This window comes from Bubalus bubalis, chromosome 23 (genome assembly GCF_019923935.1).
Source record: "Bubalus bubalis isolate 160015118507 breed Murrah chromosome 23, NDDB_SH_1, whole genome shotgun sequence".
NCBI classification, from domain to species: Eukaryota; Metazoa; Chordata; class Mammalia; order Artiodactyla; family Bovidae; genus Bubalus; species Bubalus bubalis.
In genome coordinates this window covers 46,940,427-46,957,483 of record NC_059179.1, presented here as the reverse complement: position 1 = coordinate 46,957,483, position 17,057 = coordinate 46,940,427, and the positions used below count along the sequence as shown (strand labels likewise).

Here is a 17,057-nt window from a genome sequence, read left to right as displayed (position 1 = left end):
TATCTTGGTAGAAGGGTCGCTTTAACCTGTGTGATTGAACATCCTGCCCAGGCCCTGTTCTTAGACGTGCCATAGGTCGATGAGGGTCACCACGGCCGCAAATGAAAAAAGCACCCTATCAATGCTCAGCTTCGTGTTCTGATTTGAAGTCTGGAATCCGTTTCATAGTGTCCTTGGCCTTGCAACGTGGAGCACACCCTCCCCACTCCCCATTTTCATCAGATGACCTTTGGCTATATTCTCTTGAGATGATCACCTTTTATTTCGGAACCTCTGCAAGTTTCATGAACAGAAAATCCTTTTTCTCCCTGATGAAACTTCTTCATTAGAACTGGCCACAGAGAGCACATTGGCAGTTGCTTTGACAAAACTGTGAGGTTGATAAGTGACCAGTCGGGCAGGGAGACAACACTGATCTCACCGGGTCAGGGAGTAGCAGCAGGTGCAAGGTGAGATGGCAGCCTGCACAACAGCCCCCTTAAGGAAAATACAGCCTGGCCATGACCCACCAGGATACTGATGGGCAGCTCTGAGCGAAATCACTAACTAGCTGTGAGCCAATCGCCAGTCAAGATATTTCATGGGATGCTTGAATTTCAGTCACTCTAAAACTCACCTAGTTTTCTGGGTGGTTGTTGGGAAACGAGTCATATTCTAGCACCTTCTAATTTTCCAGGGTCCTGCACAGGTCTCTGACATGTAAAGGGATGTAGATTCAACACTGTGGAAGATTCCAGAGAACTGGTTTAGGGTCATCAGCAGCCAGGGTGGCCCAGAAGTAGCCTTCCATCCTGGTGATTGAGGGCTTCACTGTAGGAGTGATGTGAGTGAGCATCTCTTCCCAGTCCCCCGAGGATGAGGGGCTGGAGTCCTCGGGAAAGATGTGTCTCCATGGCGACTCTGAGGGGTGTGGTCCAGCAGAGAGAGGGTCCAGCAAGTCCTCTCCTTTACAGAATGGAGACTCCTTGTGGGCTCCTCCCCTCTCTCTCAGCCTCTCCTTCTCTCCCTGAGCCATGCCCCATCCTGGGTCTTCTGCTGGTCTCTCTTGGTTTCCACTGATCTGAGCAAAGGCTGGACACTTTCTGAAGACGTTTCTGAGGTCCGGCATCACCAACCCTACCCCTGCAATGGAGCCTTCTCACTGTGGACTACTCCAAAGTTGCCTGGTTTCACTTAATGACATCACGCTCTCTGACAGCACACACATCACTGCACCAGCCACCTGAGAAAGGTGGCTGGATGGGCTGCCTGTCCTCCAGAAGGGCAGGAGACACAGCAGGATCTGGGACTCGGGCCAGACTTAAGAAGCCTTGATGGGAGGCTTCTCACACTGACTCGAAGATGAATCCTGCCTTCCGGGACTGTCACGTACTCAGGAATTACTGCTCCTCAAAAGCATGTTTCTCTTTGCCCCACAGCAAGTCTTTATTAATCTAAATGGAAAATGATTTGCTCAGTTTTAATGCCCCTGGGAGGAAAATAGGAAACAAACAGTTTTTTTTTTTTTTAAAGAGATTTTTTTGTCTTTTTCTTTAATAAAGGACCTTTGTAGTTCTGCAAGCCCTTAGAAAGCCTAAACCAGGCATTGAAAGAGACAGTTGCGTTTTGCTTGGTGGTTTGATCAGAAGGAGAATGGACCCACTCTGCCACTCACCCTTCACTCTGTAGTAATTACTGGGCACCTGTGACGGGGGTGGGTTCAGAGAGCATAAGAGGGGTACAGACAGTTCTTGGAGGAGGATTTGAGGAAGAAAAGAAACAGGCAGTAGCTGGAGAGGGGAGTTAGAATGATAGAGAACTTTTTTAAAAGATGGGGGAAATAATAGCATGGTTGTAGGCGAGTATGTGGGCTTCCGAGGTGGCGCTAGTGGTAAAGAACCCGCCTGCCAACGCAGGAGACGTGGGTTTGATCCCTGGGTCAGGAAGATCCCCTGGAGGAGGGCATGGAAAGCCACTCCAGTATTCTTGCCTGGAGAATCTCACGGGTGGAGGACTCTGGTGGGCTACAGTCCATAGCGTTGCAAAGAGTCAGACACAACTGAAGCAACTTAGCAGGTGAGTATGTATTATCCAGTAGAGAGGAAAACACTGCGGCCAGTGGGAAGAAGACAGATGGGCCAGAGTGATGTCCTGGATGGGCCTGGGGGTCTGGGGCCTGGGGGGTGGGAGCAGCCTTGGACAGGAGCACAGACAGCTGTCCCCGGACCGGAGGGACTGATACAGACCCACGGCCGAGAGTGTGACCGGCCGAGTGGAGGCCAGAGATGTCCCACACAGCCTGGGGACCACCAGCTAGAAAATCAATGACTTTGACCAAGAATTCCCACATGAAGGAGAGGAGCCGAAACACTCAGAGCTGCCGGAGCTGCCTGGAAGGGAGTCAAACCTCCCTGGACTTATTGGAAGTTGCTCCCCTGTCAGCTCTGCAGCCACGGGAGGCTTGTGCTCAGGCCTCTGAGCCCTGCTGGGTACCCAGCTCCTCCAGGCATGCACACATCTGACACTGACCCCATATGAGAGACTCTGTGCAATCAGCTGACTTCAAGCCTCTGGAGCTGTCTCCTGCCTCTCCTAGTCCCCACTGCCCCCACATCCCGTGCCTGGACCCCTGTCCCAGACCCCACCCCCCGGGCTTCTGCCACCGTGAGCCCAAATCACTCCCTGAAAGGGGGACAGTAAAGGCAACCTTGCTTATGTGCATAAAATCTCACTGGTTCCTTGGGTCTATGTGCGTGCATGCTTAGTCGCTTCAGTCATGTCCAGCTCTCTGCGACCCTATGGACTGTAGCCTGCCAGGCTCCTCTGTCCGTGGAATTCTCCAGGCAAGAAAACTGGAGTGGTTGCCATGCCTCCTCCCACGGATCTGCCCGGCCCAGTGACTGAACCCGTGCCTTTTCCATCTCCGGCCTTTTCCATCTCCGGCCTTTTCCATCTCCGGCCTTGGCAGGCAGGTTCTTTACCACTAGTGCCACCTGGGAAGCCCCCTTTGTGACTATGGAGTAAGTCAAATCTTTAGGAGACATGCAAGGCCATGGACAGACTGGCTCCCAAGTTCTCTGCATCTGTGTCTCCCAGGACCCCCTCCTCACCCCGCTGATAGATAGACTGGCTTCAGAAGCCCTGGCCTGGATCAATATGGTTCCCACTCTTTGGAATCCCTGCCCATCCCCCACTCTTCAGAATCCCAGCTCCTCCCAGCTATCACCTTGCAAGCTTCATCTCTTTCTCCAAGACCCAACTTGTGATGTGTGCTAAGTAGCGTCAGTCATGTCTGACTGCCAGGCTTCTCTGTCCATGGGGTTCTCCAGGCAAGAATACTGGAGTGGGTTGTCATACCCTCCTCCAGGAGGTCTTCCCAACCCAGGAATCGAATCTGCGTCTCCTGTGACTCCTGCATTGTAGGTGGATTATTTACCACTGGGCCACCAGGGAAGCCCAAGACATGGTTCACAAGTCACCTTCTAATGAAGTCTGCCCTTTCTCCTCAGGAGGGGGAAACATTCCCATTCCTGTTAGGTTGGTAGACTCTGAACCCACAGTGCAGCAGTCAGAGGGCGGGTTTTGCTATTTGCCTGCTCATCCATTAGCCTTGGTTCTAGACTTCTCAGCTCGAGGCAGGCCTTTGGCCTCCCCTACCCCCTGTAATTCATGCAGGCAGGTGGCACCTGGCACCCAGGAGACTGGGTGGCAGAAACACAAGTGAGGGGTCGTGCAGGGTGGGGAGATGGGGGGAGCAGGGTTGATACCAAGTCCAAACTTCAATTTTCTCTGTGCTGATCACAAACGGTTCTTTTCTGGGAGCTCAGTCATAATTAACACACGATCTCTATGCTCACTCCAGCCAGATTCTTGCTAATTGAACAGATTCTGGAAAATATCAGGATTTCCAAAAATTCTGGATGTGCTGAGACTATACCAAGAAAGGGGGTGATGAGATGCTCGTACCTGTAATTCCTCTGACTGACAACTGTGCTTTGAAAAAGGAAACAGAGGGTGAGAAAATGTCAGCCCCAATACTCAGAAAAGCAGCCCAGCCATTTCACTAAAAGTGGAAACTTGCTTCCAAACCCCTATTTTTAGTTCACGGGATGATGTAGGATGCTGCCTTTTTTTTTTTTTTTTTTTTGACTTGGGCACAAGGCAAAGTGCAAACTTCGTCAAGGCGAGGTTATTTTAAGGGAAGAGAAGACAGAGCTCCAGTCGAAAATAGTCCCAGAGCTTCAGACACCACGTAGGCCGTCAGCCACGAGCCCCCTTTGCCAATGCCAGGCTGGTTCCTGGTTTTTGAGGTGGTGAACATCAGGTTCACTGCCTCCCTCACTCCGACTCCATTTCCCTGAGAGCAGGGCTTCTATTTTCAATGCGCCCTCCATAGAGAAGCCTGGTAATTTTCAGTGAAGTACTTGGATTAAGAGTTTATTGAAAATTACTAGGCCTCAACCACACACAATAGGACAGACAACTCAGGGCATCTTCGGAACAGAACGCTCGAATGCCGCGATAAGACCTGGCGGCGGCTTTCCGGAGGGGCTCAAACGGGTGGTGAAACGAGAACAGGAAAGGAGTGAGGGCTAATTATCAGCCCGGGAAGGAATAAGGGCAGAAGAATGAAATGGAAAACAGATGGAAATGACATTTCTTTCTTTTTTTTTTGGAGAGAAAGAAAAAGATGAAAAGACCAAGAGCTGGGCTGAAGGACATTCAAAACTTTTAAACGGTGGAAAAGCAAAAATAAAAGAGTGATTTTTATGCAGAAGAAATACAGAAAGATAACAGAGCCTAATTCAAAAGCTGGAGTGTCCAATATAATGGAGCAGAAAATCCATTCAGCGTTGCTGCTTTCTGAGCACAGAGCTGGAGAGACTTTGAATATAATCCAACCCCAGTCCCATGCTGGTGCCCTGGACTTTCCCCGCAGATGCTGGTGTCCAATGTCTGAGAGGTCCGATGGGCACCGGCTCCTTTAAGGGCCTGTGAGCACAGTTCCCAGGACACAAATCTGCACTGGATTCTGTAAATCCCTCCTCCCCCTAGGAAGCTGCACGTTGAAACCACTCACTGAAAATGAGCTCTAGGATGAGTAAGGTTCCCCCCTACAAAGGACAGAGCGAAGGTTTCCTTAATCACCTAAGAGGACAGCCTGTATCAATGGCGCGATGCCCCAGTCACAGCTTTGCCAGGTTCAGATATCATTTATTCTACAATCGCGTGGTCCCCAGCCATTTCTAGGCTTCAAGTTCAACTGTAGTATGAAGGCCTCTCGCCTGAATTATTGTTGTTTTGCAGCTGCTTAGTTGTGTCCAACTTTTTTGCAACCCCATGGACTGTAGCCCACCAGGCTCCTCTGTCCATGGGATTTTCCAGGCAGGAATACTGGAGTGGGTTGCCATTTCCTTCTCCAGGGGATCTTCCTGACCCAGGGATGGAACCTACGTCTCCTGAATTGGCAGGTGGGTTCTTTAACCACTGAGCTGAATATATGATTTTAAACCAGAATTGCAATTTTAACAGGTGTAAAATCAAACCAAAGAAATTCTTGTGATTTCAGTATAATGCAGGAGAAAATTCAAATGTGGGTCTTGAATCAGCAGTGAAGTCAATGTCTATTTCTTTTAGATTTATTTCAGTTTTTCAAATATTCATTTAGGGTAAGGAATATATCTCAACAGGCACGTGAGCAATGCCGCTGCCAGTGAGGACCCCAAATGGAGGGGCAGGCAAGCATTGATTTCCCAACAGTCTGTGGATGGAAGCACTAGCAGAAACTGTCCCCAACAGTAGCAAAGTCTGGCTCAGGGCAGCACCATCCAACGGAACATCGGCCAAGACACATGCAGTTTTAGATTTTCTAGTAGCCACATTTTAAAAAGTGGCCTTCATTTTAGTAATATTCACTATAGCTGGAATATTGCCATTTCAACACGTAATCAAAAACACAAAATTCATGAGATATTTGACAGGCTGCCGTAACAAAGTACTCAGGTGGCGTGTGTGGTAAAGAACCCGCCTACCAATGCAGGAGATGTCAGAGACGTGGATTTGATCCCTGGGTTGGAAAGATGCCCTGCAGGAGGGGATGGCAACCCACGCCAGTATTCTTGCATGGAGAATTCCATGGACAGAGGAGCCTGGTGGGCTACGGCCCATAGATTTGCAGCAAAGAGTAGAACACGACTTAGCACACACTCATACACACACACATATACACACACAATAAAGATCGGGGGCCTTAAACACATTATTTCCTTCCTGTTATGGAGCCTAGAAACCGAAATCAAGTTGTCAGAAGGCTGGTTTCCTCTGAGGCCTCTCTCCTCGGCTTGTAAAGCAAATCCTCAGCCGTATCCTCACAGGGTCCTTACTCGGTGTGTCTGTGTCCAGATCGCCTCTTCTATAAGGAGATCAGCCATCCTGGGATCAGAACCCACCTCCAACACAGTCATATTCTGAGGTAGGAAGGTCAGGGCTCCTGCACATGAATTTCTATGGGACACAGTTCAGCTCATAACAGCATCCTTTTCTTATGCTGAGCCTTAGGATTCAGTGCAAGTTGTATATTTCAAGTGTTAATGGCTGCTTGGCGCCCGTGACTCTCACAGCTGACAGCTCAGGTCAGGGTCCCCCATCGTAGGAGAGCTGGCTCCCTGGGGTGCCTCGGCCGGGAGGGTCCCTTCCTTCCAGTTTATGTGGGTTGAATCACTTGCCACCTATTACCCATTTTGAGATATTTTCCCCCCAAGAATCGGCAGATAAATGGATAAGGAAGATGTGGTATGTAAACCCCATGGAATAGTGCTCAGCCATGAAAAAAGGATGAAATAACACCCTCTGCAGCAACATGGATGGTCCCAGAGATGATCACGCTAAGTGAAGTCAGATAAAGACAAATGTCATATGATATCACTTATATGGTGGAATCTAAAATATGTTACAAATGAACTTATTTACACAACAGAAACAGACTCACAGACATAGAAAACAAACTTATGTTTACCAAAGGGGATGGGAGGGGTTGAGAACAGATAAATTAGGAGTTTGGGACTGACAGATACACACCATTATATATCTAGTAGATAAGCAACCACTCCAGTACTTTTGCCTGGAAAGTCCCATGGATGGAGGAGCCTGGTGGGCTGCAGTCCATGGGGTCACTAGAGTCGGACACGACTGAGCGACTTCACTTTCACTTTTCACTTTCATGCGTTGGAGAAGGAAATGGCAACCCACTCCAGTGTTCTTGCCTGGAGAATCCCAGGGACGGGGAAGCCTGGTGGGCTGCTGTCTATGGGGTCGCACAGAGTCGGACACGACTGAAGCGACTTAGCAGCAGCAGCAGCAGATAACCAACAGAGACCTACTGTACAGCACAGGAAGCTCTACGAAGTATTTTGTAATAGCCTAAAATGCAAAAGAATCTAAAAAAGAATATATGTGTGTGTGTGTAACTGAATCGCTTTGCTGTAACCTGAAACTAACTCAACATTGCAAATTATCTGTATTTCAATAAAAATGTTAAAAAAAAAAGAATTTCAGTCTGGATGTGCAGAACAGAAACGTAGGCATCCAGTCCTTCCCGATGTCAGGTTCTTCATCTGTAGCAATGACCTCAGCCACTGTCTTATTCCAGAAAAGTCACGGAGGGTGTTATTTCTCAAATCATCACATATACCCATACCTGGCAGGTATAATACGACCATGTCTTGCTCTCATTTCTTAAATGAATGTATCTGGCAGGAAATGCTGAACTTTATCTTCTGCTGTGACCTCCCGTTGCCCAGACTTCTCGCCTGCTGGGATTTCGGGCATCGTGGCCACTGGTTCTCTGGCGCTCCTTTTCCCTTACCGCCCAGCCGGGACATGTCGTTCACAACCCCTCCCTAACCCGAGAAAGAAACTCCATATGGAGGAACTGGGCTCAAGGCCCGTTGCCAGGTTCTGAAGATTGCTCTGTTTTCACATGTCCAGTTGCGGGAAGTGTGCAACTGAGGGATTAGAGTGAATGCTGCCTTTTCTGGAACATACATATCCTTAGGCAATTTCCCTGTGCCTTGAGAGCCCTTGGTTAGAACCCTGGCTCACCTGTCTGATTAAATGTCCTGGAGATCTACCCGCTTTACCTGGTATATGGAGGTGCTGCTACATGGCTCCCCCCGTGCGTACTTCCCCACCCGCCAAGGCTCACGTGATTTGCTTTAGTCAATGGCATGAGCACTAGGACTTCCCTGGTGGCCCAGTGGCTAAGACTCTGCTCCCAGTGCAGGGGGCCCAGGCTGGATACCTGTTCAGGGGGCTAGATCCCACCCGCTGCAACCAAGTTCACACGCCACAATTAGAGATCCCACGTGCTGCAGCTAAGACCTGGCACAGCCAAATCAGAAAAAAACAAAAAACACAAGAGCCCAGCGCATGCGTCTTTTCTGAGCTAAGCATGTAGGGGCCAGGCAGGGACTCACTGTCCCTTTGAGGCTGTGCTTACCTGGGTCCCCAGAAGTGAGGACAGGCAGGCAGCATGAAGAACCACCTGGGCTGGGTAGCATCACTGAGACATCAAGAGGTCGAGGCCCCAGCCGATTCCAGCCCATCCCAACTGATAGAGAAGATGGATGATTACCACTTCCTCCTGTTCTTTTGTTCCCAGGAAATTGAATGCTTGTTGATGCTAAAATGATTTTATTTTTTTACTTCAGAGCTCATCATCCAGGTACTTCAAATTTTGTTTGATGAAATCTTCTCCCTCACCTGCACTCACCCTCATGTTAGCTTCACATGGATGTGGGTATTCAAAAGTGACTTTTCAATCTCTTTTGCCAACACAACCCTAATAGCTGCCATGAAGACAATTCTCCTAAACTTTGATGAACAAGTTGAATCAAGTTAACCTTCCCGACTCCAGGTAAGCCAAATGCTCACTTTATCAGAACCATCTTTCTGTCTTCTCCAAAACACAGGAGCATGTGAGGACATTCCTTCAGCCCCTCTCCTTTGGCCAAGAATGCTTTATCACTTGAAGTGGCTTTTTCCAAAACCAGGATTTCTCAGCCTGGGTACTATGGACATTCTGGGCTGGATGATTCTGCACCCAGGGAGCTGCCTGCCTTCCATGGTGTCCAGCAGTTTCCCTGACCTTGACCCACTTGATGTCAGTCTCATCCACTCCCCTCCACCCCAGGAGTGTCTACCTGAAAGGTCTCCTGAGGGTCTGGGTTCAGAGCCACTGTTCTCAGCTGAACGTGTTCATTTTTTCCCTCCACATGAAGCTGGGCTGTGCTGTGCTTAGTCGCTCAGCCATGTCCGACTCTTTGCAACCCCATGGATGGTAGCCCACCCTTTCCCTTTTGGTAGCCCATAAGTCTGCTTCCTATGGTTGTGGGTCTATTATATTATTTTATTGATATTGTTATTAACAATAATGTTAAATGTCATATTCAATTGGAAGTACAGTGGTACCGTCCTTCCTGCGTTGCCATGGAGACTCCTAATGCCTGGGCAGCATCCAGCACAGTGCTTGGCACGGGGTGACCACTGTGCTGCGCTCAGTCCCTCAGGCGTGTCCGACCCTGCGACCCCATGGACTGCAGCCCGCCAGGCTCCTCTGTCCATGGGGATTCTCCAGGCAAGAATACTGGAGTGGGTGGCCACGCCCTCCTCCAGCGGATCTTCCCGACCCAGGAATCAAACCAGGGTCTCCTGCATTGCAGGTGGATTCTTTACCAGCTGAGCTCCCAGAAAAGCCCCCAATATGAGGCTACACTGGCTTAAAACAAAAGCAAACTCACTTGGCTCCTCAATGTATTATTTACTGAAGGCCAACTGTCTTACCACCCATGATCATCCCGCATCTGCCAGAAATCATCCTTCAATGCTGAGTATTCACTCATTTGTTCGTTCATTCATTCTCTCATTGATTTCTTTGTCTATCTAACAAATGCCCCCTGCATTACGGGCCTAGCTCGGTCTCAGAGTTAGATTAATGTGCAGGATTAATATGTGTGGTCTCTGTCTTCATAGAGCTCACAGTCTATTGGGAGACTCACTAAAGAAATCTTATGTGCAAATTATTGTTGTTCAGCTGCTATGTCCTGTCAGCCTCTTTATGACCCCAGGGGGCTGTAGCATGCCACGCTTCCCTGTTATTCACTGTCTCCCATAGTTTGCTCAGATTCGTGTCCACCAAGTCAGTGAAGCCATCCAATAATCTCATCCTCTGTCACCCCCTTCTCCTGCCTTCAATCTTTCCCAGCATCAGAGTCTTTTCCAATGAGTTGGCTCTTCACATCAGGTGGCCAAAGTATCGGAGCTTCAGCTTCAGCCACAGTCCTTCTAATGAACATTCAGGGTTGATTTCCCTTAGGACTGGCTGGTATCCCATCTATCATTGCAAATCGTGGTGAGTGCTGTACAGGAACAGAAGGGGGCATGATGGGCATTGGAGCAGAGGTGACATTAAGCGGAGATGGGATGAAATGACCAAAGGCAGGGGCAGCAGAGGCCTGCTGGGCAGAGGCAGGAAAGGCTACGACAGCTGAGGCCCCAGAAGCCGGGGTGCGGCCAGAAGATGCACAGTGAGGGGAGGAGGAGAGCTGAGATGCGATTGGAGACGTCAGTGCTGGCAGAGAACGTGAGAGCCCCGAGGGGCCATCAGCAGAGACGCACCTTCCTTCAGCCCCAGTGGCCTCGGGCCCTCAGGCTTCCTGGGCCTCTGCAGGGTCCCCCCTCCTGTTCTGCCCGCTCCATAGCACCTGACCACCCTCAATCTCTAGGACACTGTAAGCCAGAAAGCCACTGGGGAAATGAACAGATCCACATTTTTTAGCAGTTTGTTGAAAAACTGAATTTCTCTGGCTAAGCTAATACAATTTTAATAATTGGCTTTAACTGTGAAAGCATCTCATTCCTACAAAGAAATATATTCTGCTCCTCTACAGGACCAAGTATAATTCACCGACCATTTCCAAGTGGCCTCTGGTCAATCCCCATGCTATTCTGAATATTTTGACTTCCATCCTGTATCAAGGACAGAGGGGAACAAGTAAAACACACGTGATCGTTTTAAAAGGGTGTGGTTTATGTTGACAGCCACAGACAGAGCAGTGTCATCCTTTTCTGATACAGGTGCTGCTGGGGGTTAGAACTGTGTCCCTTCAAAGGACATGCTGAGTCTCAACCCCTGGGATCTTTGAACCTGACCTTACATGGAAAAAGAGTCTGTGGATGTAATCAGATTAAGATGCAGTCATACTGGATCACATGGGCCTTAAATCCAAACCGATGTTCTTAGAAGAACATACGGAGACACATAGAGGGAAAACTCCCTTTGAATAAGGAGCCAGCAATTGAGTGATTCGTCTATGAGCCAAGGACTGCCGGCATCGCCAGAAGCCAAGAGGGAGGCAGGGAGCAGATTCACCCCTTGCACTGTCTTCTCTCAGAGAACACGGCCCTGCCAACACCCAGCTGCAGCTCTGTAGCTTCCAGAACAGCAAGAGCATAGAGTCCTGAGGTTTAAAGGTGCCCAGAGGGCAGGACTATATTACCGTAGTCCTAAGAAATGAATATAAGCACCTTCATGGAATTCCCTGTTCACTTGTCTCAAAGTGTTAAAAAAAAAAAAAATACAGCAGTTATCTAAGATGAGTTAAAGGGGTTTCTCTGGTGGCTCAGACGGTAAAGAATCTGTCTGCAATGCAGGAGACCTGGGTTCAATGCCTGGGTTGGGAAGATCCCCTGGAAAAGGAAATGGCAATCCATCCAGTATTTTTGCCTAAGACATCCCATGGATGGGAGGAGCATGGCGGGATACAGTCCATGGGGTCGCAAAGAATCGGACAAGACTCAGCCACTAAGATGAGTTATGAGTCCTGATGGCACAGAATCAACTTAGGAGTTGCTTTGGCGAAGATTTTATACCCTGAGGAAACCAAAATTGAAAAAAGACACGTGTATCCCATTGTTCCAGAGAGGGCGATGGCACCCTGCTCCAGTACTGTTGCCTGGAAAACCCCATGGACGGAGGAGCCTGGTAGGCTGCAGTCCATGGGGTCTCGAAGAGTCGGACATGACTGAGCGACTTCACTTTCACTTTTCACTTTCATGCATTGGAGAAGGAAATGGCAACCCACTCCAGTGTTCTTGCCTGGAGAATCCCAGGGACGGGGGAGCCTGGTGGGCTGCCGTCTCTGGGGTCGCACAGAGTCGGACACGACTGAAGCGACTTAGCAGCAGCAGCAGCAGCATCCCATTGTTCCTTGCAGCACTATTTACAATAGCTAGAACATGGATGCAACCTAGATGTCCATCGACAGATGAATGGATAAAGAAGCTGTGGTACATATACACGATGGAATATTACTCTGCCATAAAAAGGAATGCATTTGAGTCAGTTCTGATGAGGTGGATGAACCTAGAATCTATTATACAGAGTGAAGTGAGTCAGAAAGAGAAAGATAAATATCATATTCTAACACATATATATGGAATCTAGAAAAATGGTACTGAAGAATTTATTTACAGGGCAGCAGTGGAGAAACAGACATAGAGAATAGACTTATGAACATGGGAAGACGGGAAGAGAGGGTGAGCTGTATGGAGAGAGTAACAAGGAAACTTACATTACCATGTGTAAAATAGATAGCCAACGGGAATTTGCTGTATGGCTCAGGAAACTCAAAGAGGGGTTCTGTATCAATAAAGAGGGGTGGGATGGGGTGGGAGATGGGAGGGAGCTTCAAAAGGGAAGGGATATATGTATACCTATGGCTGATTCATGTTGAGGTTTGACAGAAAACAATAAAATTCTGTAAAGCAATTATCCTTCAATAAAAAAAAAAAAACAACCCAAACTTCTGAACTGAAGGCACCCACCACCCCCAGCCTTTTTTTCCCCCCTTAAAGTGTCTGCTAATTAATTACTTAATTTCTTGGCTGCAGCACAAGGGATCTTAGTTTCCCAACCAGGGCTTGAACCTGCAATCCCTGCATTGAAAGTGCCAGGAAGACCCAAGGAGCCGCCCACCTTTTTAAAAATAGCTACTAGTGATCTGAATCACATGAACTACAATGATGAGATCTATTGCTGTCTGATTAAAATGATGGCAGGTTTCCTTTTAGTAGAGGTCAACGGTTAAATAATTTTGTTTGAGCCAATTAACAGAGAGGCCATCAACAAGAGCAGCATTGGTCTTGCCACGGGATTAATGTTTCAGTGACAACAGAAAAACTCAAACTGTCAAAGGAATGCATTAGCTGTAATACAGCCAGTGCGCGTGTGCTCAGTCGCGTCCGACTCTTTGTGACCCTGTGAATCATTAGCCCGCCAGGCTCCTCTGTGCATGGGATTCTCCAGGCAAGAATACAGAAGTGAGTTGCCACTTGCCCTGGGTTCTTTACCCAGTAGCGCCCCCTGGGAAGCCCAAATTCCCCCACATCAGCGTCCTCCGCAAGGACTATAAAAATCCTTGTTCTCAGTCGTGACTTTCAGCAGAGCATCTATAAAAGGGTGATTGATTTTTTTTTTTTGTAGGATTTCTACTTAGAAGCACCGGCTGGAGGGCCATGCACAAAGCCTTCAGATACACAATCTGCAACAAATTTCTGGTTCCACAAACACCATGTGTTAAAAAAAAATGTGTTTACAACATGGCAGGAAGGTGCACAGAAAAAAGAAAACAACAGAAAAGCTGCATTTTTTTTTTTTACCTTGCCTTTGTCGAAGTAGTGGATGATCTCCTGGTAGAGCCGCTCCTTCAGCTGCCCCTGGGTTGTCGCCTGGTACCCGTCCCGCTGGGTGAGGTGGGCCGCACACACGTCCTCCGACCACTGAGGCAAAAGCAAAGCGTGAGTGGTGTTTGGGGAGGCCCGGCCCCTGCGACCTTTCCCTTCCCTGGACTCAGATTGCACAGGAAGCCCTGAATTCAGGGCAGTGTTCCAGCCATGATTCCGGGGACCGCTGGAGCGGCTCTCATCAGACTTTCAGGCCTGGAATTGAGGACAGAACCTCTGTGCAGAGGCCTCAAGATGAGAAAACACACGAGGAAGGCAAAGCTGGTCGAGATCCACACAGAAGAGAAGCCCAGCAGGTTCTGAAACTGTCAGCTTGCCGATGAAACCTGGGAACCTTCCAGATGAATGAGGCCCTGGGTGATTTGTGGCTGCCTCAAGTGGGGCTTCCCTGGGTGCTGGCCCGGCTCCTGTGCTGCTAAGTTTTTTAATCAACAGTAGAAGGCACGTGGATCCCAAAGAGTCAGGGCTCAGCTCGTGTTTGCAGATGTGACAGAGGACTTAGGGTACCAAGGAAGGATGCACAGAGGTCTCAGCAAGGAGCGGAGGTGAAGGCAAGGTCATTTAACACCTAAACTCCTGAACTTATGCTCAACAAACCCATGGCGCTGAATGTAAAGTTCAGTAAACTTCACCATTTGGTGGGGACCTACTATGCGCAAGGCATGGGCTTCCCAAGTGGCTCAGCAGTAAAAAATCCTCCTGCCAATGCAGGGGACACAAGTTTGATCCCTGGGTTGGAAAGATCCCCTGGAGTAGGAAATGGCAACCCACTGCAGTATTCCTGCCTGAAGAATCCCACCATGGACAGAGGAGCCTGGCAAGCTATAGTCCACAGGGTGGCGAAGAGTCAGACACAACTGAGAGGCTAAAGAACAGCAATGTGCAAGGCACCAGGTCAAGGGTGAGTGCCATTACAGACGACAGTGGTGTGGTACACAATGAAAGTGCAAAAGAAAGTGTTAGTCGCTCAGTCGTGTCCAACTCTGTGCGACCCCATGGACTGTAGCCCGCCAGGCTCCTCTGTCCATGGGATTCTCCAGGCAAGAATGCTGGAGCGGGTTGCCTTTCCCTTCTCCAGGAGATATTCCCAACCCAGGGATTGTACCTGTGTCTCCTGCATCTCCTGCGTTGCGGGCAGATTCTTTACTATCTGAACCACCAGGAGTAAGTCTGCAGGAAACATGTCATGGTCATTATGGGCTTCCCTGATAGCCTAGTTGGTAAAGAATCCGCCTGCAATGCAGGAGACTCCAGTTTGATCCCTGGGTTGGGAAGATGCCATGGAGAAGGGAAGGACTACCCACTCCAGTATTCAGGCCTAGAGAATTCCATGGACTGTATAGTCCATGGGGTCACAAAGAGTCGGACACAACTGAGTGACTTTCACTTTCACTTTCTAAGGGCAGGAGGCAGGACAAGAGGTCTGGGGAGGCTTCCTGGAGTAAGGAATCAGGATGGGCTTGCTCATTGGTTAGACTCAGGAGGTGACGTCTGACCTGGTCTTATGAGAAGACGGGGGATTCTGCCAAGAAAGCAGCAGCTTGCAGGCTGCCTGGACCACATTTGGGATAGAGTACCCCACCGGTTGGGGGGCACTGGATTCAGGGCTGCTAAGGCCACATATGCAGCAATGGGATGAGCCATGGGGCCACACTTTAGGGGGCATGACAAATGGACAGGAGCCACGGGGGCAGGGGGAAAGGGGGAGGCCCGAGGGACAGGCCTGCAAAGGTGGGAGGAAAGGCCTGGGGAGCACGCTGGGCTCCCGAAGAGGCTGGCTCTCACAGCACATACTGCCCCCACCTTCTGGGAGCCAGAGGGGCTCCGGAGCACCCCAGGAGTGCCCCAGGCTGGACCCCAGGGCTCCAAGGGACAGGGTGCAGAGCACGGGGCCAGAAGGGCTCCCCAGGTCCCGGGGTGTCAAGTAAGAATGAGAAGCCTTTAGGCTACTGCAGTGTTTTCCGTCTTCAAATGAGACATGTATAGCCCAACCACAGCCTAGAGTTACAAACTCCGCTGAGTGTGGCATTTTCACCACGTGGCCCAATTTCGACTTTTCTGAGGGGTGGAAGAATTGCACATGATTCTGAATTGTTAACTACAATAAGATAACTAAGAAAGTTCAGAGGCCATATAACTTACTTGGAGTTTAAAATCACCTAAAAAAATTTAAACACCAAAAGGAGTTATGCTTTATACCTCCCCCTTAAACATTAAGATGAAATAACTTCATTGCTAAAGGCTAAAGGCTGATGTTTTTATTGCCTTTTTTTTTAAATAGCCTTAACCAAAATAGAAGATCCTATTTGAGGATTTTTACTTCATGAACAAGACTATATCAATCATGGTGAATAATTTTCATAAAGATACAAGTAACGTTCTTTAGTGTGCTGATTAACCAGCATGAATTCACATTTACTGCAATATCAAAACATATTTAGGAAAAATTGCAAAATGTAATGATGTAAAAGATATGGAGAGCAATTATGTGTATTTAACTGGAAAATTCAAAACCCCAGTGAAAAAGATAATGGAAATGGGCCAACTGATTTGGTTTGTGAAACATCCTTGTACCGTTTGTGAAAAACCCAACTGTGCTCAATAAATGTAATTATTAAATAAATGATACTTTGCACACACATATACATTCACACACCACAGAAAAGTTTATGTACGATGAGAGAGAGCAAGGGTGCCCAAGCAGCTTGTCAACCCCTTTTTAATTTCCCTGGTGTAAAAGAAATATTTCTGTAGTTTCAAAATGGCCTTGTTACTAAAATTTGGGTTTCTAACAAATGAAAGCCGTTAGAATTCAAAGTGGGACAGCTGGTGTGCAGTGACCCAGCCGGAATTCCTAGCTTCAGAAATGACGTTCCTTGGCAGAGTTTTATGTGGTGCAAAACCAAAGGGCTACCACGGATGACTAGAGATGAGGTTCAGACTGAACCGAGTCTTACTGCGCTTGGTTTGGAATGGACTCTTCATTTTCAGGCGGAAGTAAATCTCCACACTCCAGCTTCTTTTTATACACGTCGTGCAAGCGACTGGAGAGCTCAGGACTGGACCAGGGGCTGGGAGATTCTTGCTGGAGGTTCGCTGCCTGACATGGCCTCTGCCTTGCTCCTCTCATCATCCAACAGACACTGAGCATCTTTAGCACAATCTCAGCTGGTTTCCTTCCATTCAGGCTTGTCTGGTGGCTCAGATGATAAGAGGGGGAACTGGCTTGAGTTTAGACACAGGATTTCTTGAATGAGTAGTCTTTACATGAAGACACA

General features: G+C 48.6%; 1 protein-coding gene across 2 annotated transcripts in view; it reads right to left on the bottom strand.

Moving 5' to 3' along the window:
• Nucleotides 1-17,057, bottom strand: part of DOCK1 (dedicator of cytokinesis 1) — a 559,970-nt gene that overhangs the window by 51,359 nt on the left and 491,554 nt on the right. For both annotated transcript variants that reach the window (XM_025273840.3, XM_025273841.3), the window contains exon 38: nucleotides 13,696-13,815. In XM_025273840.3, the coding sequence (XP_025129625.1) occupies nucleotides 13,696-13,815 (120 nt within the window). The remainder of the gene's footprint in view (nucleotides 1-13,695; nucleotides 13,816-17,057) is intronic.